Raw genomic sequence first — 25,287 nt, 5'->3', positions numbered from 1 at the left:
CCGATAACGATCAACCTGCAATACTTGAATATGTTATCGATCTGTTCACGGTCATTTCTCTCGCTTTTCTGTGTGACTGGGGTGTAATGTTGTTAGTTAGAAAATAATAAGTGGTTGGTATTTGCTTAAACATTGGTTTAATGATTGATTGATTCTGGTTCAACGTCCATTGGTATGACGTTGCACTGGTCCGACATTCGTTGTGAAAGATAAGCATGCCACTCCCTTCCACTCGAACAGGTTATTTAACTCCGCGCTAAAAAGCTAGTCATCCTAAATATATATCCCCTGGAATACCGCGTGCATGACGGAAAAGAAGTGACTACCAATTTTAAAGTCTTTGTTGGTATTGCTCCAATGACCTCCCGCAACCGAGACAGGTACGCGTTGCTTACGCTGATGTGCTGGACTGATGTGTACAGCTGAAGACAAGAACTTAAGACGTCATCATGCACTAAAGTTTGGTTTGATGATAGTTCTTGGAACACGTGCACCATATTGAAATAAGAAAATACTTGAAAGAAAAGAAGAATATTGCAATGTCCGAAAACTTGTTATTCGTTAGCCTTTCGTGTACATATTCGTTCGAAAAAGGAAATGATATGAAATAAGAAAAATATGAATATTAATTGAAAGAAAGGACAATTTGGGGATGGGAATAGATATGCAATGAAACGGGAGAGTTTGAAAGGGAATAGTTGTCGTGAAATTAAGGATCGAGAGAGGTTGGATAGGGAAAGGATGCCGTGAAAGGAGAGAGGAATACGGAATAGATGCCGTGAAAGGAGAGAGGAATACGGAATAGATGCCGTGAAACGGGAGAGCTAGGCCGAGTAGGGAAGCGGAAAGGAAGGGTGTAAATGGAAGAAAAAAAGGTGGTAATTACATGTATTATGGGAAAATGTACATGTGAAAAGATAAGGGAATGTTGTAAAAGGGGAGAAAATATTGAATGGTTGGGAAGGAAAGGGAAGGGTGAGAGTGCAGGAGGTTTTAAAGGGAAAAGAAAAAGGAAAGATGTGAATGGCTAGAAAAGGAGAGGGGAATTCGAAAAGGATATGTTAGAACATAGAGTCGACATGCAGGGAACGAAACTAGGGTGTTCCGTGATATTTTAAGACCGGGGGTCCGATCAAGATATTTTTAATAATAGGGCTTCCAAGCTATATTTTTGCCATTTTATTGAACTGACGCTTGAATCATTGTGCTTTGTTCATCTTATGGCATTAAATAAGATAAACTGATCAGAAAAAAAGTTTAGTCTTCTTTCTCCCTTATCTAAATTAAAGTGACTGAGATATCCGGGTCGTTTTCTCAGATGCATTTGTAAAATGTCAATAATGTTATGTTAATGTGATTACATTGTTTAATCATTTTCAGAATTAAGAGCTGTGTATGTTTTCATCTTGTGCAAGACTGATATTCAAATCGATCACCTTACGATCAATAAAATGATATCGCACCTGGATTACAATTTTGTAAACAAACCAGAGAAAGGAAATTTATGAATGAAATGAGATACCAGGTGGAAAACAGATTAAAAACAATTTCCCACAAATGAATAATATTTCATGTTTCTCGAATCTTTATTACTAGATTACGTACAATTCGCCCCAATCCAAGCTTTGAAGATGAAAGCGGTCACTTTCGTGACGTTCAACCTCGAACAAAACATAGGCTTGACTCGAAATCACCGGCTCTTCTATTAATTAAACACACCCAGAAAATGTGTATTGCTTGTTTAATGTTTATATCATATTCACGCAGGCGTATAAGTTTATAAATTAGCTTTATTTTATAACATTAAAAATTTTGTGAAATAGATCAATTAATTCAGTTATATTCCATCGCTTTTTCATGAAGCATTCCGTATTTTAATTGACTTTTACGATGGTGTATTCCGTCAATTCGAATGAGCAGCGCAAGGCTAAAGATTATGGGTTGTGACACGGTTCAGTGCTCGTATTCATGCACAGCTCTTTGCGATAGAACTTAACAAGTAAATGTATCCTCATGGTGACTAATATATGGCGAGCTTCTGTTTATATATTATTTGTATTATATATGTAGTCTTTTGGATTTATCCCGCACGAGGTAAGAGTTTTAATTGTCATCATGTATGTTTACTTCACACGGCTGACGGTCAAACATTCACTGTATAAAAACAACATGGCCGCAGCAGAACTTGTGCCCTTTCTCTTCACCTTATGGCTTGTCCGGGGTTGACCAGGTTTGATTCAAACGTTGTCGGCCCTCTACAGATGGTTTATGCTTTCCACGACTTGAAACACAACGCGGAGTAGTGTGTAATAATTTATGTCAATGAAGAGGCTCAATGTTTTGGTTTTTTTCTCTCATTTTTTTATCGCCTGGAATTTATGCCACAGAGTTTTAGTGTATTAGAGGCGAAATTGGGGTCAACTTGGTCGTTATATCTTGAACGATAAATACTAGCTGAACAAACAAGGGAAATTATTTGTAAGCATGCTAATGTTATTGGTGAGATTAACATTTTAACCTATTTATGATGTGAAATTATATTTATTGAGGTGGATTTAAAGAAAGAAATTATGACATCAGATTTCCAGTTGTATTATTTGGATTTTGTTTATATAAGATATAGGCACTGTTTTATGAGAGTGACACAAGTAAAAAGAAATACAGAATTAAATATTAAGCCAAAACAAAGAATACAAACACAGAATTGAGAATTCTAACAATGTGATTGGTCTAGAAGCCAATACACAGTTCAGGGTCAACCTAACATAACACAATTATCATGGCCTATTTGATCTCTGAAGCCATTTTGAGATGGTTTTTTAGCTATGAAATAAATGAATGGGGATTAAACTCTAGGTTAAATTCTAGTGCATGCAATTAATTTTAAATTTTATTGTTGGTTTGATTTGTATGCTCATCAAATAGAAAATGGCTACAGAAGAATATTGTGATGAATGTACATAAGATATATAGGAAATAGCTACAGAAGAATATTGCAATGAATGTACATAAGATATATAGGAAATGGCGACAGAAGAATATTGCATTGAATGTACATATGATATATAGAAAATGGCTACAGAAGAATATTGCAACAAATGTACATAATATAGATAGAAAATGGCTACATAAGATAATGTGGCACTGAGTGGATTCCCTATACATACATTGTATATGTAGATAGGAGGAATATGTACAATGTACATGTATTTGTGATGGTATATTGTTTTCAAATTTAAACAGCTACACAAAACATTTTTGGGGATCTGTATTGTATCTGAATATGTGTAGGTACATTCGGTAAAACATGTGCATTTGTACATGTAAAAGATGTAGATGGTTGAAAACTGTGCACATGTATGTTGGGAGTTGAAGAACTGAATGTATGAATGTCCATAACTCCACATGCAAAATTTTACTGAACATTTTTGCATGGTAAACCTGGACATGTACAAATGTACTTTAAAACTCCTCCTTAACGACTTGCAGGATTGTATTGAATTTCAATAAAGTGTCAGATTATCATGAAAGGAGATGTGCATATTGTCAGAAGTTTATGTTTGGGAAAAATTGTAAAAAATGACATCTGTTGGACTAAAGCATTTTTCTCTACAACTCCTCCTCAACGTCATGCAGGATTGTTATGAAACTTAATGGGCATTAAATTACCATATGGAGTGGTGCTCTAGAATTTATGTTTGAACAAAAATTGAATGATGACTGTTGAAACTTGTGCATTTTTCAGCAAAACTTGGTATGATGCATTCTCCACAACTTATCAACTTGCAGGCATAATGCAGGATTGTTATGAAAATCATTGGAGTGTTAGATTACCATATGGAGATGTGCATATTGTCAGGAATTAGTCATAATCGGTTATCATGTTGTCAACAAAAAATAGTACTGATTGTTGTTTAAATTGGGTGTGTTAAAAATGACAGCAAATTGTGTGTCAAAAGTGCATAGTCTATCCACCATAAAAAAATGATGTCCATTATGAATCGTGCATGTACTGTATGTCCACATTGGTCCACAAATGTAGAGGGCTCAACAGGAAATATCTGGTGTATTTTATTATAATTTTTTTTTTGTGCAATGAATTAAATTGGTATCAAAATCTGGTTTTTTTTTATTTATTTTTTTTGTATTTTTCTTAGTCCAATTTTGGAATTGGGTTTTAAACCAGAAATGACAAAGGTCACATTGTTTTGTCTTGATCCTTTGGGATTTTCATTGCATTCTTCCTTCATGGTTTATTTTCTGAAATATATGTTTTGAACAGTTAATACCGTCTTTGAATTATTTTCTCAATTATTACTTTGCATATCATAAAAAAATTCTTGTTGAACTCAAACACTGAAATTGAAAACATTCATAATTCAATACAAATCACTTTCCACTTCACACCACCAAGGGCTTAAAATAGGAGATGTGAAAAGGTTACTTGAATGAATGGGATTGTCCATTATGCAATTATTGGCTGACTCTGACCTTAGACTGACCTCTGGTCATCAATGGCCAATCAGATACATTGAGGTTGTTGACCTCCCACTCACTAGCCACAGATGTGTATTCTATGACCTCTTGCCCTCTGGGGCTTCCATGTGGGGAACAGGCAGGTAGGCAAAACAATAAAAGAAAATTAAAATATTTCACTAAGTAGTGATATTAAATTGGAAAATACATTTGTATGCATGTACATGCACATGTATATATACAAATGTAGTTTACCTTGAGCCTAATCTAGAGGGAGATATGTGCAAAAACTTCTCCATTTTTTCACACTTCTCCTATTTCTCTTTGACAGGGAGAAGTTTTTTGTAATTGATTCGGCTTAAACAAAATTGTAATGTTTCCAGTCATCCTACTGACCCTCCTTCAGACGTCCCTGTACCCAAAAGTTTGTTTTTGTGATTTTGAAAAAAAATAATAAAAGACCTGCCGACTGTCTTGCAGAATAAAAGAAGAGAATAAAACTAAAGTTTTTTTTCTGTACTAGAACGCAAAAAGCAAAGAGTTAGAAATACTGGTTGTTTACATTAAGAATTGATTGTAAACACACGTTAGTGTCCCCTTGCCCATAGACTAAGTCTATTGCATATTTAATCTTTGCAAATTTGGCTTTTATTGTATTCTGAGTTAAGTTTCACACTTATTTCATTTTAAAATTAAAGAAAAAAATTTAGAATACCTACCCACCAACCCTACAAAATTTTAGAGGGGTGATACGAACACAGTATTTTTTTTGGCCTTAATGGGGAGATGTCAATACTGTTTTTTTACAAACAGAATTTACTAAAACTTCTTGTCATGAATGCCTAGATTAGGTCATGGTTTACTATATGCATGCACATGTAGTACTACCTGTATATAATGAAAATGGATATGGTGAAAATGTTAAATAGACACGCAGTCACAGCGGGATGAAAAATGTAACCTCAAGGCCAACCATGAGTCTTTAATGATTGATGAGAAAACCCTTGCACCTCAGAGCAGGCTGCAGCTGGCTCCAAAACATTAATCACAGTTACAGCAGAAAACATTTTAAGCTGTCTCCAAATATTCCAGCAACATAAACAGGGTTCTCAATAAGTGTCGGCAACCAGCGATTTTGTGGTTTACTTTGACATTTGCGCCGGCTATTTTGTTGGTAAAAAAAATAAATTATAAAATAAATTTTTGGTTATTTCACATTTCATGCATAAAAAATTGCGTCAGAAACCTTCGATTGTGGTGTTTATTGAATGCAGATTAGTTTCCTTGATAACTTAATTTTTGTTTTTGTCATGATCAGTACTAGAAATAAAAAAAAACTTAAATTGTGGTTAATTTGGTGCTTTTGTAATTGACGTGATCTGTTTTTTTTTTTTTTCAAATGCAGTACTGCAGGGTTCGACGTTAACTTTTATATTCACTTGTCCAGTCGGGCAAGTGACATATGTGATTCACTTGCCCGAAATATTGAAATACTTGCCCGGAACTTTGTGTCACTATATAGTGTTTAAACCAGAAACCCTTGTTTAATAAGACGTGGATGGCAAGAAACTGTTCAACTATAATGCAGATGACAGTGGTTTAACATAAATTGACCATTCTAAGATTCGATTACAGTGATACATAGAGTTAGACACCATGATCAATCAACATTGTTGAGTATACTATTTTCAGGGACCCCAGTTACCCCAAAACAGTCAAGTGTCCCCTGCTTGGCCATGCTTACTCCCTCGACACTTGGGGAGAACTGATTAATTGCAAGCCAAATAAATCGAAAAGCCGTCATATTTTTTGCGGGAATAAGGGGTAAAACCAGAAGCAAAGAAATTACAAGTATTCATGTGAGGAGTTTTTATTTCACATCTTTAGTTTAACAAATGGACAACAATAACTATCTTCAATAGAATTTTATTTCTCTTTTTCTCTCATATTTTCGAAGTTTTCGATACAGATTTCTTACAGTTGTCCAAAGTAAGAAATTCCATAAATAAATCGCGATGTTCAATTGGATAATGAAAATAGATGTACAATTGGACGCATCCGATTGGTCGACATTAATATCATACGATCTATTTTTGGCAAAGGGAAAATCAGAAAACTATCCAATGATAATCTAGGTCAGCAAGGTTGGGAAGAACGGCGAACTATACAGAAGTAATTTTCTATGTTTTAGAGCTGCGATCATCAGAAATAATGTAATTTGGGCACATATTTTTTTCACTTGCCCAGTTGGGCAACTTTTATGTCGTTTTTACTTGCCCAGACCGGTGATTTACTTGCCCCGGGCAATCGGGCAACCGTTAATGTCGAACCCTGTACTGATTCTGTATCACAGATTTCTTATATAGGAAGTATTAGAATCAATTCAGCTCTCGGTTCGGGCCTGAGGGCCCGCAATGGTGCCACGTACCTAAAAACTTATTGAGAACCCTGCATAAAAGTAAACTGAAAGTGAAAACAAAGCAATACATATAGGGGCTAGAATTCCTGACTTAGGACAGATGCAAAAAATGTGGCAGGGTTCAATTGCTTTGGTGTGATCATGATCCTCACCCCTTTTAAATCTGGCCACTATTACACAAACACATGTACTTGTAAAAGTCATTGAAAAAAGGTCAGTCCTTTGTTAAAACATGAAAAAGAAACAAATTAAATGTTACACAAATGCTCAAACAAAGGACTAATAGCAGATTACTGACCTACCAACTCCAGACCAGTTCAAAACCTACAAAAGTTATGCCCTCACCGTATATAATATCGTTCATTAATACCATTATTAAGATTTTTTGGTGGATTGAAATATTTAAATTTTAATTGTAATCTAAATTCAATGATTTAAGGATTGTTTTCATTTTTTTATGGTCCGTCCGTTGTTCATGGTTCGCATTATTCCAAAATGCAGTACTAATTTATGTGAAACTGGTGAATTGTTTCATTCTGTGGATGTGAGCTTCCTTTCGATTTTTTATCAATTTTCGCGCTTTTGTATGAGTTGCAATGAACGAGACATTATTTGTATAAAGATGAAGTACTTTATGTTTTTGGATTATACATGTAACTCTAAACCCTTAGGCAGTGCTCACCAATGAATTGTTGTTCGTTTTTTTTTTTTAATGTAAGCTTCTTTTTGATTGTTATATTATGTATTTAATTTCAAATATTTAATTACAATCAAATTCAGAGCTGTATCAAGCTTGAATTTTGTGTCCATATTTACCCCATCTGTTAAGGTTTCCACCTCTGTGGGCTTATCTATTGTGCTCTGCAAAGCATTTTATTGACCAAATTGCTAAATACATGGAACCAACTTTTATAGTTTATGTACATACATGTACATGAGTAAACCAATTCATGTTATACTAGCAAGTGTAAGCTGTCACAAAGTTATTTTTATAAGTATAACTTGGTAAAAAACTAAAAAGAATTCATTATAATTTATTCTCTTATAATGATAATCTGTCCCATCACCAGAGCCTTATTTATCAGGCCTTTCATTAAGAGGTGGTACCAGGTACTTTTTACCCTTCTAAACTACTGAAAGGTACTTCCAGAATTTAAAAATTTCATACATTTTTATTTAACAATATGATGAAAAGTACCTCCTACAAAACCAAAGGTACCTGCATTGCAAAAAAATAATGAAACCCCTGATTTATAGTTTGGAATTAATGTAATTGCAGACTGTGGACCAATCGACGTTAACAATGTCATGGTACCAAGTTACACGTAGTCTATGGACAATAACATATCTTGCTCAGAAGAGAAATAACCCATAAAAAGCCTTAAACAGATCAAATTAAATTACATTAATATTAATATTGTGAAAACGACGTTTTTTTTAATCAGAGAAGATCGATAGCTGTGATCTTATTTTTTTTTCACCATTACTTCCAAAGATTGCCTACAGGACATTCACCTGGGTTAAAAATACTTTAAGCTTTGTAAAAATAAAACAATAAGGGATACACAGGTAAGCACATGTCATGTTTCAGTGTTCTAGGATTTCTATTTCCCGTTATCCGGGGCAAGTGAAATTTAAGTCAGGAAAAGTTAGGTACTTAGTTATACTTTCCCGTGGCAAGTTGAAAACTTCATGCGCTGTAAGGATTTGTTTTGTTAGGAAAGCGGTCATTGACTGTGGGAAAGTTGATTTTATATGGATTTTTCCCGAGGAAACCTCAATTTCTGAAAAATCCTAGAACACAGTGTTTTCATTTTATTTCATCTACTTCTTGATTAGTTTTCAAATAAATAATGACCATATTTGAGCCACATTATACCACAATAGGTAAATTTCAAAAGGATCCTAGTGTTATATTCAGACCTTTTTCTTTTACGGCTTGAGTCCACCGGTCTTCCTTACCGTTGAATAATCCCTTTCACTTTGCAATCAGATTTGTTATTAAAGAAGCGACCCTTACAGCATATGCAAAGATTAAGGTCACCAAAAGTCACAGGCATACTAGGTTGGTTTTTTGTTTTGCAAGACAATAAATATATTGACATCTATTTCATGTATTTAATGCATTTTATTTGTGGATATCAAATGAGGTTATTCAGGGAAAGTACAATTTATATATAAAAGATATATACAAGATATATTTCAACAGAAACAAAAAATTATGAAAATGACAGCTAATGCGGCTTTAAGGAAAATGATGCTGTGTTTTAACCTATGGGCCTTTCTAAAAAATGTCCTTCCCAACCTCTAATCAGGCTGTACTTGAAGAGTAGATTATTCACCTTTTCTTAGTTCTGACAACATTCTAGAGGATGTTTTGACAAGGGAAAAAAAAATTAATTTACTATGGAGAAACTATTACTCTCTCTACTTGTACAAAATGTACATGTTTGTTGTTTGCCAATTTGTTCGTATTAGTCATAATTTCTAGTTTTTGATTAAACTGCTCATTTGTTTACAATCAAAAGCATTAAAGGAATGTATATTTTTTTTCTCTCTTTTTCTTTTTTAAACATATAGATAATCATGATTATTGACTAACGTTTGAATATTAGCCTAAATATGATGAAAATTACCAATACAATACAGAATACAAAACAGTGTTCCAGGATTCCCATTACCCGTTAGCCGTGGTAAGTGAGTTTTCAGGTCGGGAAAGTCCTTTGGGAGCCATTGGTTACATTCGTACCTGTGGGGAAGTCGGTTTTACAGTTTGGGTATGTTGAAAACGAGTCCTTACTTTCCCGACATGTGGCGATTATTTCTGAGTTTATTTCAGCAGAATTTAAGTTTTATTCTTTAGAAAAATGACTGATTGTTTTGTTTCGCTTTTTTATTCATCACAATCCTGTAAAGTCTCCTTTCTTCCAATGAAGTCAAACACGATTGTGATGCAAAAACAATAATTTTCAATCCAAAACCGGTACAATAAGAAAATCTGGATTTCAAAATTCATAATTTTGAACATACGGATAGTTTATCTTCGCCATGAAAACATGTTGAACATGAGCCTGAAGATAAATAAATGAAGAATCAAAATTGTCATGGCTTTGTTATCTAAGTGCATTCATTTATAAGAATCAGACAGTAAAAATACATCACATTCTCTGCTTCTTAGAAATTATTGCACTTGTTACAAAATCATATGACACATATTTTGTCTTTGAAATGTTACTTTCAATGTGGGTAAGTTCATTGAAAGTCTGGGTAAGTCACTTTTTGAAGGCCACATACCTGTGGTAGGTCAAGTTGACCAAAAAATCTTATCTTAGAACACTGCAAAATGTGGCAATACAGGATTTAGCTGTCCAATATGGCTTTATCCCGTCCAATACGTCATATTGGCCTAGGCCAATATGATGTTTTGGACAAAGTTGGTCAGCAAAGGTATTATTGCATAAGGTTTTCCATATTGGTTGAGTTATTTGTCCTCAGCTAGCAATATTGGACTTCGGCCAAGCCTCAGACCAATGACTAAGCCAAAATGGAAAACCTTACACAATAATAATACCTGTACTATAATATTGTACATTTACATTTGTATATGCTGAACTTTCTTTCTTGTTTAAAATGTATTTACATTTGTACCATTTCTTAATTTGGAATAGTTCTTGGTAAACTATTATAACAAAAATTGTAGTTAATTGTCTGCTACTAGCAAGAACAAAATAGGGAAGGTAGGTACAGAATTATTTTATTTTTTTGAAAGCATTTTATATTCAGTTAATGGAGACACTTTAGCAGTGCTTGAGCAAAAATGGCCATCGAATATCTAAGATAAATTAGGGAAACAGACATAATTCTTTTGTGCTAAACTAATTTAACTATTGTTTCAAATGCTTAAAAAAAGTTACAAACTGGATAAATGTCTATAAACAATCTACATTAAACAAAATTGAGTAATAATCTAATGGAACAATAACATTTAGACTTATGACCGGCAAAATTTGGACGGTTGGAAAACTGGAAATTGCTGGTTCAAACACTGCTAGCCCAAAAAAATAAATACGAAAAAAATATGGCAACATCGTTTGTACTGACAGTTTGTGCTCAAAAAGGTCCTTATTGTTTCATACTAATCCAAAAATAAAGCTTTCTATTACACAGTTATGTTTTGTTGTTGACGTTGATCAATGTTAAGATTTACCCATTACTGACCTCACCACACCTCGTCCCAAATGATTTGCGCCTTTGGTGCTCACCTGTAGCTGTCTCAACTTCTCTTTTCACCAGTTCACTTAAAACTTATTGAATGTTCTGCTCTTGATATAAAAACATCTTTGTCCATTCATTAAATTTACGGTTTTAATTAATAACTAGAAATTTAATTGAAAACACCGTAATAGGTAAATCTGCTATTCCATAAATGAAAAATTATATTTTTTTGTAGGGAATACGGGTCAAGATGGGTCACTTCCAACTGGTATAGCTGTGAGTAGTTACGACAGCCACCGTGTGGTGGCTCAGAAAAATGGTAAACTTTTGTTAAATTGTTCCGTAGAGGTGAAATCATCTGAGTTCGGAACACCAACGGTTTCATGGAGAAAGAATGGAGAGGTTTTAAATATTGACAATCGTATTCAGAAGGTCCAGAATGGCTCATTGTATTTTAAGCGAGTCTGGCACAAGAAGAAGAAAGGAATCTCTGATGAGGGATTGTATGAATGTATTGTGAACAACAGAATAGGCAGCATTATAGCAAGACGGGTCAAAGTTCAAGTTGCAAGTAAGTATACTTAAGTGTACACAGCATTGACTGAATCTCAAATTTAAATGGGCCATCTACTGTACTATGCTACAGTATGGCTGGGAGCAACCATTTTATTGATACTGCAAACCTGCATGTAACGGGATACAAACTATTTCAGGAATTTTGGAACAAACTTGGTACCAGAAATATTTTTTTCTTGAATTTCGGTCAGAATGAATCCAGGTCAGCAGATTTGTTTCCAGGTACATGTACATACACATGTACATGTATAGAGTGAATGTAGGTCAGGTAACAGGAAACAAACATCAAATTTTTGCCTAATGGGAAAATTATAAACTAGAAGACTTTGTAAAAATGATGTACTAATCCTATTGGGGTTGTTGTCTCTTTAGCTTATTCAACATATCCACTTGTTATTATTAGTGTTGGGAATCTATCAAAATTTCCTGATCTATCATCACCAACGATTGGTGTGTGCGAGTTTGATTAGGATAACCCTTCAATACTGCATATCTTATGTATATATGTGAAATCAACATCAATAAAACCACATGTTAACTTAAGGCCTGTCCACTTCAGAGGTAAAGTGATTCCCCTGAGATACTGAAAGACTTTTTTTTTTATTTTGGTACATGGTGCAACTTACCAGGTTTCTGAATAGGTACATTTTGTACATCCTGGGGACCAGAAGTAATTATTTTTGGTAGATCCCCATGAGAAATCTTCAACACATAGGTTAGAATTATACTAAATGATGACAGATGGAAGTTTTTTATTTGAAATCAGTAAATTTTCAAATTTTAATACGTAGGTAGTCTTCTACAGAGAAATCTACTAAAAGACCTGAAATAGTACAATGAAAAAAATTAAGTATAGTAAAATCACAAGAGGTAAATATGTATCGTATTATATCGAAAGTAATAGTATCGTTTGGAAGTAAATTGACATGTAAGGTATCGTTTTAGCCCATCCCTGGCCTACAGACAACAAATTGTCCAATGTTAAGGTTAAAAATATAACAAAATTGTCAAATGAAGATAAAAAGGTCAGACAAGAGAAAAGATGGCTTTGAAAAGAAGGTTAAAGACAGAATCTTCATATTTTTTTCAGACATGAACGAATCAATCTTAGTATCTTAATATCGATCATCGAATTGAAGCTCCCAAAATGACCGATAACTCAGTGTTCCCAATGTTTGACACACCACTAGTTACAGAAACCTTGATAAACATTTTCTTAAAATAACTTCCTATTTGTCTCCAAAGACAGGAAGTGTAAAAAAAATTTTAAAAATGGACAGTTGATTTTGGAAAAACAATTGATCATCCCTGGAAATTTAAATCAATTGAATTTTAATTACAAATGTAAGTAGCACTCCACATAAGAATCATGCAAAATGTGATTCATGGTTAGAAAGCCTACATATTTTTATTTTTGATATTTTGTTTAAAATGTCTTAGTAAACAGAAAGTAACGTGGTTTTTCATATAACCCTTGTTCATAGGAGAAAAAAATTACGTAGAATGTACTGTAGAATTCAAAATTAAGGGAGATAACTCTGAAAATGACACTAAAATACAATAGAAAATAATGGATTTTTTATGTGGATTATCTCCTAAGAGCAGACAGATTGGAATGAATAATTACACACTTTATATATATCATATAGACCTACAGTTTTGTATGTATCAACTTAATACCAAAAAATAAAAATATGTATCCTTTTTTTTGGTGTATCACATTTTACAGACTTTGCATGGTTCTTACAAATACTGCTACTTAAAAAGAGATTTAATTTTGGCAGAATGTAAAGCCAGTATTGGGGTTTGTACAGATAGAATTTTAGTATTCATTGACATTTTACTTCAAGTTTGATACATCATTATTTGTTGAATATGATCAAAATGGACAGAAAGTTTTATTTCTCTCAGGCCATTTACAGCCTGGTCATCATTCCTCAATTTTGTGGTCATGAGTTGCAAAGGTGACCCAAATAATTCATTAAGTTCTCTGTGCTATTCTTGAACATTTTTTAGAGATGTGAATCTCTGTGAAAGTACTATTGTTAGTGGGGTACAAATTTTTGTGGTTTTTGTGGGTAAGTCAAAACATGAAATTTGGTTCCTAAGGAAAAATAGATTGCCATTGATGTGTTTACAGAAAAGCTCAAAACCACAAATTCAAGAAACAAAGAACTTGTGTTTCTTCCTTATTCCTCGAAAATTGGTGTCCATGATTTAAAGAACTTTCACACTATCACTGGAAAACTACACCTTATTACAGTCCATAACAATGAAGACTTCACATCATTTCCTTAGCACAGGAGCTACCTGCTGGGACTTGAAAGCAAGCACTGAGTTTGGTCCTTGGTCGTATTAAATAACTCTATGGACAGTCTGAAAACTTAGTATTTGTCTCAATATATTTTATATCTAGAGTAATTTTGGCCTTAGATGATGTTAACAAACTTTGTAGTTAAGAATGTTTGAAGGATACTAACTATTAATTACTCTGGGCCTCAGTGATCACTGAAATCAGATAATTTATTACACAAGGCCTAAATGATGTGAACTTCACTCTCTAGTTTGGAAACCAGATTATTCATTACACATGGCCTTAGTGATGTAACCTATACTCTTTATGGACAGGGATTTCAATGTTTATCCAGTAAAGGAATTCAACCTTGTTTGTTGTATGATAAACACTATAGGCCTGAATAGTTTAATCCAAAGATTTTAAATTCCTCAATTCACAGTTTTTATTTAAAATGTGGCTGTGTAAAATCGATACTGATTATTAAAGTCAGTTGAACATTTAATCGCAACCATCATAGAAATAATCACGGTTAAAGTTTTTAATTCCTTTTCACTTTACTGCTTTTATAACTCTTAAATGATTATTGTATTATAATGGACAAATATTTATTAAGGGTTAATGATATATCTCCTGTATGTGCCCCAATAACACACTGGCTTGTGACCTTTCAGAAAGGTCAGCTCAGGGCATTTACATCAGTTAGAGATTATGAAGAAACTTATTGAGTAATTATTTTCGAAAATCTTTTATTTGATTTTTTTGAAAGAAAATTTTCCTTGAGTTTTGAAAAAAGTAATTGAGCTAAGGGTAAAATACATCAGGATAAAGGGACTATTTTCTTCTTTATATAGGGGTCAGCTGTTGGCTGAAATCATGCCAAGAGGATGAGGCTCCTAAGGGATATCAAATACAGTGTAACACTTTTTTTTCATTAAAGGAGAAGACCATGTTATTGTGCATGTCATAAATATTGAAAATCAATATATGTTAATTGTTCGTGTAAAATAAATTTTTAAAAACTAATTTCCTTTTCTTAATTAATTAATCACTATTTATAATATGAGAATTTGAATTTCCCATCCCTGTGGGCGCCATCATGATCGTTTTTAGCTGCAACGTCATAAAATCGGTTTGTAAAATGAAGTAAACGGGTAATTGTCAGAAGACAGCGCAAATTTGGGACTCGGTCCATAGGGTCTACTTGCTAATTTCTTTTAGTGTCATATAATAGTATCTTGCTGCCTTTGTCTTCCAGCTTCTACAGACAATTTAATTTACACACAACTTAAGTATAAGTGATTGGATGAATTAATACTGCATACCACCACACTGTTTACTTATATGGATTCTCTATATTTTCTACGAATTATGACTGCAAATTATGCTTTACAGGTTGTTAATATTTTCACAGTACCTGTGTTAAAATTTCACGAAGTTCTGGATTTTAAAGATCATTTCCATAGAATACAGTAAAAAATACGGATTAGTATAAACAGATTAAAGGCTGGGATTGACATGTTGTTTTTTTTTTTATTTGAACCACCTAGAAATAAACGTTTTCATGATGTCCATACAATACCCTTGATGTAAGTTATTGGATCTCTTTGATATTGTATGACAAGATGCTGTACCACAAAAGAACGGCTTGGATTAATTTTGGCAGTTATGATTTAAAAAAGAAATTTCCTGTTGTCTTGATAATATATGTAACTTGACTATAAGTTATTGGATCTCCAAAGAAAGGCTTTGATTAATTTTGTGGTTGTGGCTGTAACCATTCGTGTCTGAAAGAGGCCAACATTGTTCATTCCATTGGCATACCATGAATTTGTGCTGAAAAAGAGGGGCTGCGCGTGCGACCTTCTTAGGTTGATCTATGAATTTCTGGATTTTATTAAGTCCTTGTCTGGACAAGTTTTCATTAGTTAAAGTGCCAACTACCATGACTGTTTCATGGTAAACATCAGTAATGTGACAGAGAAAGGAAAGCAGCAGTCATTAAACTATATACAAACCAGATGAAAACTTATTTTCTCCTTTAAATCCCTCCTGTTATCTCAAAATGACCTCCTAAATAACTGGCAATGAGACCCCTATTTATGAAAATGGCGACCAGTTTTATTCTTAAGGAGGCCAGTGGTAGCCATTGACACCCTTCCCCCCTTTTGCAATTTTCTGGAATGAACACTGAAATAAAATTAAGGTCTGTGTCAAGCTTTAATGGTGTGTCATATCTGCATCGAATGTTGTGGATTTGACCTGTGCGGTCATATCAGATTTGTTCTACGAAGCCTTTTGTCACATTATTTGTAATTTACAGCATGCTGTTTACCATTGAAATCGTTTTTTATGTTTTTAAAATAAAGAAGCGAAGTTTTGATTATTGTCAGTAGAGATGTTAGCCATAATGGTTTCTTCATGAACACATATGATAATAGGATAATTAATTTGAAAGAGTGAATAACCAAAATATTTTCACCAGTACTAGAGAATACCTAGATTTGACTGGTATGCAGGTTTTTGGCACAAGTGGTCATATTTTGGTTATTCAAGATTACCAATTGACTACTGTGGAAGTAATATTGTTTGTGTGGTACCAATTTTCGTGGTATTCATGGGTAAGGAAAAGCATGAAATTTTGTTTCCAACGAAAAGGAATATTTACTTTAAATTGTATGACAGGATTATCAAAACCATGAATTCAAGAATGCACAAACTTGTGCTTTCCCCCTAAGCCACAATTGATACCCGCAAATATGAGTACTTTCACAGTATCCAATTTATTATATAGTTTTTTTTTATTATTTTTCAATTTTTCCACTACGAATATTAAATTTTGTGGTTGGCAGATTGATATCAAAGTTGTGACATTTTGGCTGGAGAAAGTCGGAAAGTGAAATTACTGAATTTGTTTCACAGTGTGAATTATCGGAAATTTATTTCACTGGGAACACTTGATAAAGCACTGCTACAGTCCAACCTGGATGTGTCGAACTCTGATTAGTCGAAATCTCGGATAACTCAAACTAATTACAAAGTCCCAGCAAAACTCTCCTTACTCCAATACAATTTTACCTCAGATGACTCGAACTCGGATGAATTGAAACCTCAGATAACTCGAGGTAATCAATCAATCCCATCGAAAGGACTTCGAGGTTAATTAACCCTGATGTCTCGAGGTCAACTAATTAGTCGGAAATCTGATTGATTTAATACAAACCATGATCGAAGTGTCTTTGAACAACGATTAGCGTGGTGTTTAAAATTAATTTGTTGACACTCTTTATGGTTTGATTTGTTTATTTAATCAATTTAAAATCGCGCGTGTTGTTAAAAGAAACGAATTGTAATAAGAATACCTCGGAATTTACACTAACAGTGATATCGGATATTTTAATAAAAAATTTGAAAAAAACAGATGAACTGCAATGGTATCTGACTATTTAATGAAACATCAAACAGATGATAGTAAGGGTATTTCAACTACATTCGTTTTGCTAGTGAACTTGAAATTTTATTGTAATGATGTAGAACACATGGTTTGACGATACTCCTGATTGTAAATCAAACAAAGCAACATGTTATAAACTATGATGTTTTTGATGTAGAAAAAACAAAAAAGGAAATTTCACTAAAATACTCGGTGCCGTTCAGTATTTCAAAAATGATATACAACATACAAAAAATATCTTCCGATATGAAACACAAGACATTACGAAGTACCGTGTAAAATGAAGTACATGTACAAGCTCATCAAATGATGTAAATACAGGAACAGTCATTGACCAAACTACTTCTATTTCCGGTTTATCCTCGACCTCGGATTACTCGAACATTTTTGCATGGTCCCTTCGACCTCGACTTAACGAGGTTCGACTGTATATATATATAAAATAATAGATGTTTATGTAGATCTTTTATTGTTTTGTTTTTTTAGGTATAGCAAAAGACTACACCTCTGAGCCTGTAAGCCAAGAGGTTGTGGAAGGGGGTGTGGCCAGATTTGAGTGTAAAATCAGAGCTGTCCCACCTCCTCTATACACCTGGATCAAAGATGAAGTTCAGCTCGCTACCAGTGACAGGTAAGGGATTCACTGGGTTCTCTTAATGCAAATATGTGTGTAATTATAACCTTGTCAGTGCATCTGTGTTACCATCCATGACAACAAAAATATGAAATCGTTTAATTTACATTTAAAAACTAAAAATAATGGCCAGCTATTAAATTGTTGTTTTCTGCCAAAATAGATTAATAAATTTCTGACACTGATGAAAAAATAAAAGTCAATAACAATGAATGAAATATTAAAACATTTTACGGAAATCGCAGAGCTCTAAAAAAAAGTGGGATGGTAAATTTGAAGAGAGATAATCCCACTAAGAGTTTATATAAATATACATGTATGAGCCTTCTCACTGTAATTTATATTAATGGTTGATTTCCCTCAATACAAACCCAGGAATCTTGCCTTTGTTTCTAGGTACATCATTACAAACTCAGGAATCTTGCCTTTCTTTCTGGGTACATCATTACAAACTCAGGAATCTTGCCTTTGTTTCTAGGTACATCATTACAAACTCAGGAATCTTGCCTTTCTTTCTAGGTACATCATTATAAACTTGAGAATCTTGCCTTTGTTTTCAGATATATCATTATAAACTCAGGAATTCTACAGATATTACATGTTAATCAGGAAGATGAGGGCCATTACAGTTGTCACGCTACCTCTGGTGGATTACACCACTTACCCGACACAGTTAATAGTATTACATGGAAACGGAGTTCAGAAGCCTACCTCAGTGTTAAATCAGGTAGTATACCTCTTGATGGACAAGTCTAAATCCAGGGAGCTAATGATTAGACTAGGCCAAAGTCAGTACATAAGGGACCTAGCGATTGGACTAGTCCAAGTCCTGTACATAAGGGACCTAATAGTGATTGGAATAGTGATTGCACTACCATTTTTTGAAACTGCGAAAATTGATACATTTACAGTACATTTAACAGCAATTTATGCCATCATGCAAAACAAATGGTGATATGAATTATATACAAACAAGATAAGAATTGACATAACCGTGTTAATTTTTACTGATATGTAATAGATTGACACGGATGTCTTTGTCATTGCATAAATCACAAGTCACTTAATGCTGTTTACAAAAAATTTTAATACTCTGCTGTTCACATAAATCACAGATCACTTAAATACTGTTTACAAAGATTTTAATACTCTGCTGTTCACATAAATCACAGATCACTTAAATACTGTTTACTTAGATTTTAATACTCTGCTGTTCACATAAATCACAGATCATTTCAATACTGTTTACTAAGATTTTAATACCCTGCTATTAACAATAGTAATGAAGGATTCACATAACAATAGTAATGAAGGATTCACACATAACATTAGTAATGAAGGATTCACATAACAATAGTAATGAAGGCTTCACACATGTCAATAGTAATGAAGATTCACATAACGATAGTAATGAAGGATTCATATAATAATAATGAAGGATTCACATAACAATAATAATGATGATTCACATAACAGTAATGATAAATGATTTATTACAGGGAATAAAGCAAGGCCTGTCTCAATAGTAGCAGGGCCTTCTGATACAGAAGCTCAAGTTGGTCAAACAGTCATCTTAGAATGTCTTATTGATGGCTTCCCTAAACCTACAGTCAAATGGAGACGTGAAGGTTAGTCAATTGAATGGCCAAAATAATATGATGGTTACCTGCTACCCTACCCTAAACATTGTATTGCCATATTGGCTCCAACTCTGTTAAAGTTTAGATTATATCACCATTAACTCACTGTAAATTTTTTTTTTTTTTTTTTTTTTTAAATTCCCTACCTACATACCCTATTTTTTCTTGATGGTAGCAGCAAAGAAGACTTATTATGTTCTCCCTCACTACATTCGTCCGAACATAAATCATTTCCATTTTATATGGGCAAGTAAAAAGACTAATATAGGAGGAGAGGCACACCAAAGCAATTTATTTAAAAAGAAAAATCAAAGCTGCAAGTTTGTCAGTGGCGACCATCATCCTCTCATGTCGTAGTAGTCTAGAAAATAGACATCATTAGAATTGATTCAGACAAATTAACTTACAAAACATAATATTATTAAATAAACTTGTCGGACTGGTTTGGTGTGAACTTCATAACTTAAAATGATACAGACATTAAATACCCAACCTATAACTGAATTACTCATAATACTCCGCCCGCATACCCAATAAAACAAAAGGAACTATAATTATGTTCGGACGTAGTTTCCATTTTATATGGGTAAGTAAAAAGACTAATATAGGAGGAGTGGCACACCAAAGCAATTCAACAATACAAAGGCACCCTACAATAAACAGAGCTGAACAAAAATAATTCACAAATTTAAACTTCGAAATCGATAACCGATTATCTAAACTGTCCTTAATATACCCGTCTTTTGATAAATCAGACTTCCATCTACCATGAGTTTTTAATAATCTCTCAGATATTCTATTCTGGGCTGCTTGAGTAACACCTTCACTTCGTAAACTATGCAAACCAAATTTTTTAGTGTCAATTCCGATTTTCGACAAAGCCTCTAACATAATTTCCCTCGCTCTAGTATAAGATATAGGCTTATTAATTCTACTCAAAACGTACAGGTTTTTTGACTTGAGGAAAGTAATTGGTCTGAAAATAAACGTATCTGAATTCATTGTAATATTTGCAACTTCCATATATTTCTCGAGCATGTTCACTGGATATAACTTAGTGTTAGTTCTTGCTATTACAACTTTGTTCCCTTGTCTATAAACATCAGTTTTATTACTTTCAATCTGAATTTCAATATGTGAATCCAACATTTGTAAGTTTGAAGTTTTTAGGTTAGAAATTTCGTTGAAACGTAAAAAACCAGCATAACCAATCAACATCCAAGCACAAATTCTCAGGTCAGGAAGTCTTTGTAAATCACCAAAATGATCAACCAGTCATTGCAAAATGTCTTTTGAGACTTTTAATACTCTGAAATAAACAGTCAGGGCTTTGATTTTTTTGTTGTTTCTTGGATTTTGGCTTCTACAAATCCATATTTTACTGTCATACCACATATCTGAAGGATAGAGGGAAATAATTCTTTACCCTTCTCCGTGTGTCTGTGTTTCCAAACACTTTTTTCCATCACAGTTTTCTCAGCAACTGCTTATCACAGTGGCATGAAATTTTAACTCATTCTTCCTGTAGGTATGCCATGTAGTGGGATACATTTTCAGAAATATTGGACCATAACTTTACCAAGGACTTAGTTTATGTTCCTGATATTGTGATTGAAAGCAAGGTATCACTAGTGAGCCATCACTCATAGTATTCATCTGATTTTGCCAATTTCTGCCTCCCTCATCCCAGCATATTTATTAAGTGAAAATTGAAGTTGCAACAAATGACAAAAATCTTTTCATTGTACAAGGTTTATTTCTTTGTCTATTGTATGTATTTCTATTCTAAAAATAGAACACTCACATGTTAGATTTCTTGTTTATTTCAGATGGGAAGAACATCACAAGATATGTACTACAGGAAAGCAATCTGAAATTATTGGAGTTAGAGCAGAAAGATACTGCCAATTATATCTGTGAAGTTTCAAGTCTAAATGGACCTGTTATAGCAGCTAAAGCTAGACTTACAGTCACCAGTAAGGCATCTTATTCTGCCTAGTACTAGTAAAATTTACACCTTAAGTGTGAGAGGTCATAGGTTTGTTCCCTGGCTAAGTCACAAAGTTAAGAATTGACAGTCTGGAATTAGTTGATTTTTTGCCAATTTATACTTTCTTTGTTAACCTCGTAAAATAATGTATGAAATCAATGGATGAATTTTGTTTTTGACTGCATCTACTATATTTTCCGCACTATTAGTTGATGTGGAGTATAAATCGAATTGCCTAATTTTGACAAAAATCGACGAAAAAAACATAGATAAGTCAAATTCGGCAGATAAATCGAGGGTCGGAGGTGTACATTTATATCGAATGTGTCAGCGGAGATCCGAGTTGAGTGGTTTGTTTTCAACAGCATATTATTCCAACGATGTTTTTAAGTATAAGATTTCTGAATTAAATATGAATATATAAATGTGTTTTTGTTAAAGAGCACTTTGTCCATGAGTTCAATTATTTTTATTGAATGGTGTGTCAATGGCTCTGAAGCCATAGATCATAAGGAGTATGATATTGTAAACATGTCAAACGTGGGCAGCCATGTGTGAAATAAGTGGGAAATTTGTTTGAAGTATTGGTAAAAATTAAGATTGGCAATTAGTAAACAATATTACCGGGTATTACAAAAAACAGTAAAAAATAATTGTTACCTGCAAATTTGGTTGCAATTAGCCATTAAGATAACACCTTAACTGAATTAAAATTTGGGCCATATGCGAATATGCATATTCAAGGACGGACAACTCCAAAACACTCGAGTTTTGTTAATATATATTCAAGAGTTTCAAATTTTCAGAGTTTTTATTTACATCATCGTATTCATTCTAAAAGGATAGCTTCAATGATCATGTGATATTCGAATCACCAGTTTGACTGTTAGAGTGATGGCTTTCGTTGATTGAGTCAAAAGTGAACTAAACAAATCAAATGAAATGCATTGTTGATGAACATTTTTCTTGAAAAATCCTTGTATAAGTTGAAGTGGATGATAAGTCCAGGCTGACACTTTGCTGATAAAAATATTGACTTGTAGTCTGGAAAATATGGTATTACTGTAATAAGTATGAGCAACCTCTTTCAGACTTGATTTTTGGTACAAATTTTGTATGAATTATTGAACCAAGAAGTTTGATAGATCTTTACTGGTAAATCAATTCATTATTTTATTTTTTGCAGCGCCACCTGTGATTACAGAGAAACCTAAGAGTGTTGAGTGGCCACGGGCTCGTCTTGCTCGTTTTACATGTAACGTTGAAGGAAACCCTAAACCTGATATCACATGGTACAAGAATGGTGTTTTGATAACCTCTATTAGTAAGATCGATGGTCGATACAAGGTTGGTATACAGGTCTTTGTAATAGCACTGTTTGTCATAAATACTGGTTTTCCTGAAAACTAGCTACTGTCTATTTCATACATTCAAACAACTTACAAATTTTTGTAACAAAATAGGAATAGAGGAGTAAGGATCTCACTAACCACTTCTTATGTTGTCATTACAAGATAGATTACCTGTAAAAGTTAAAATTTTTTGATAATTTCATTGATGTAGATTTATAGGTATTTATATGGACAACTTTTAACCCATTTTTATGCCCCCACTAAATAAAAAGGTTGTATATTATAATTATCTTGTTTGTCTGTCCTAATTTTGCCTTATTTATCTTGACTCCCAACTCATGGTTTTATTTCATATTGGATGTGTAGCTCTATATGTATGTTGTAAGATATATTTATTGCCGTTCAACTCCTGGTTTTGTTGGATTTTGCCAGTTTACACTACATGGTATAAAAAAATTTTATCACTAACATCTGCCACTGTTTGATTTCTAATTGTCTCCTGCGTCCGTATTTTCCATACTTTTTTTTTTTGTTATGCTTTTACCAAATGAGTTTGTTTTTGGTATGTGGCCTTATTATGAAGAGTTACAGATTAAGATTGACTTTGGTTACAATTGAATGATTTTTATGGAAGTTATGGCCCTTGGACTTAGAAAATATCAGTGAATTTAAAGTTTTCCTCACTTTTTTTTTCAATGCTGTTCTTTTATTTGATATATGGCTTAATATAGATGTGATCTGTTGCCGTCCATTTTCAACTTCCTCTTTCATTTCTTATTTTTCATTTGAACAAGTAGGGTTATACCATGCAACATCATGTTTCCCCCTGTTAACTGTATTTAACTGAACTAGATTATTATACCCAGCTCCAAAGGAGAGGGGAGTATGCTGTTTTACCCTTGTCTGTGTTTCATTAAGTAACAGTTTTTTTTTCGGTTGCACTTTTCTCAGCAACTACTCATCACAGTGTCTTCAAATTTTAATACATTCTTCCTGTAGGATATGCTGTATTGTGGGATCCACATTCAGGGAAGTTGAACACCAAATTCCTGTTTACCATGGACTTTGTTTATTTTCCTTATATCAAGTTTGAAAGCGTTGCTTAATATTACTAGTGAGCCATCACTGACAGATTTCTTGTTTTTTTTTCAGGTGAAAGAGGATGGACAGTTAGTGATAGAACAGAGCGTGAAGGAGGATTCTGGATACTATCAATGTATTGCTGAAAACTCAGTAGATTTTACTACATCTTTCGCCAGACTGGCAATCACCACCAAAGGTAATGCATTCAACATTGCTTTTCAACTTGCAGATTATTCCGAAAACTTCGTTTTCCTAATACCCATTTCATGAAAGAACAGTATACTTATACAAAGAAGTAATATGGTCTCCTGAGAAAAAAAATGCTAAAAGTATACTGCCAGTTGAAGATTTTCATGTAAGACTCTTCACCAAAGTTAACTTCCAATTGAAGATGAAACATGTAAGGCTTGTCGATACATCATCTACAAAACGTGTCAATGTAACATTCACCTATTGATTAAAACAGTTGATGGACCATTTTACTACATGTAGATGATATTGGCATGTGGGAATAGATCTTTGGTCTTTTGATATTTTCATTGGATTTGTTTTTAAACAAAATATTTCCACTTTAAAGTAAAATTTCAATTTTTCAAATCCAGATTTTACTGTTTTTTTTGGGTTTTTTTTTTACTGTATGTTGTTTATTTCATCAATCAAGACTTTTATGTTGGCTTTGTCAGATCTTTTCTGTGTTTTTAATTCAAGATTGATTATATTATATTGAATCTGTATGTGTTTACAGACACTGCCCCTGGTAAACCTAATGTTACAGCTCGTGCATTGTCCAGCAGTAGTATAGAGGTCAGGTGGGCATCGCCAGAATTTGACAGGAGGTGTGCTCTTATTGCATATTCCATCAAGATAAATGAAAAGCAGTCGGGAGGTATGATTACCATAGTTACAAAGTAATGTTGGTTCTGTTTTTAATATTTCTCTTACCATAGTTACATAGTATTACTTTTCCTTTTACCATAGTTACGTAATAATATTAGTGATATTTTGACATAATTCAGTGATAAGTCCTGTTACCAAAGTACAGCAGTATAAGCTAACAGAAGTACATAATTATAAACCTGTTGTCATTTTTTAAATTGCCTGAATATAGCTGAAATATTGCTGCTCGGGTGTTAAACCCCAACAATCAATCATTTT

The 25,287-nt window shown here is 33.4% G+C and overlaps 2 protein-coding genes across 3 annotated transcripts in view; one reads left to right on the top strand and one right to left on the bottom strand.

Annotated features, from left to right (window-relative positions):
• The first annotated feature begins 1,947 nt into the window (after positions 1-1,947).
• The window catches only part of LOC148597568 (protogenin-like), a 40,230-nt gene continuing 16,890 nt past the window's right edge, over positions 1,948-25,287 (top strand). For both annotated transcript variants that reach the window (XM_088562857.1, XM_088562856.1), the window contains exons 1-9: positions 1,948-2,094; positions 11,346-11,681; positions 17,920-18,064; positions 18,628-18,794; positions 19,567-19,695; positions 21,537-21,683; positions 22,884-23,044; positions 24,202-24,328; positions 24,878-25,018. In XM_088562857.1, coding sequence (XP_088418983.1) covers positions 2,028-2,094; positions 11,346-11,681; positions 17,920-18,064; positions 18,628-18,794; positions 19,567-19,695; positions 21,537-21,683; positions 22,884-23,044; positions 24,202-24,328; positions 24,878-25,018 — 1,420 coding nt within the window. In that variant the 5' untranslated portion in view covers positions 1,948-2,027. The remainder of the gene's footprint in view (positions 2,095-11,345; positions 11,682-17,919; positions 18,065-18,627; positions 18,795-19,566; positions 19,696-21,536; positions 21,684-22,883; positions 23,045-24,201; positions 24,329-24,877; positions 25,019-25,287) is intronic.
• Positions 20,054-21,258, bottom strand: LOC148597569 (uncharacterized). The gene is made up of 3 exons (XM_088564267.1): positions 21,221-21,258; positions 20,392-20,953; positions 20,054-20,068 (listed from the first exon to the last, which is right to left on the bottom strand). Exons 1-3 carry the CDS (start codon positions 21,256-21,258, stop codon positions 20,054-20,056), a joined length of 615 nt encoding a protein of 204 aa, XP_088420393.1.

This window comes from Perna viridis, chromosome 15, assembly GCF_037379345.1.
Source record: "Perna viridis isolate PV_CMFRI_1.1 ecotype Kerala chromosome 15, ASM3737934v1, whole genome shotgun sequence".
NCBI lineage: Eukaryota > Metazoa > Mollusca > Bivalvia > Mytilida > Mytilidae > Perna > Perna viridis.
The sequence above is the reverse complement of the archived record's forward strand: the minus strand, read 5'-3'. Positions and strand labels throughout refer to the sequence as shown.

Excerpts from the sequence above, each read along its gene's own strand:
- LOC148597569 (XM_088564267.1), bottom strand. The coding sequence starts at position 21,258 with ATGTATCCCACTACATGGCATACCTACAGGAAGAATGA. Across the intron at positions 20,954-21,220 it reads CATACCTACAGGAAGAATGA|ACTTCCTGACCTGAGAATTT; the intron begins GTTAAAATTTCA and ends TGATTTACAAAG.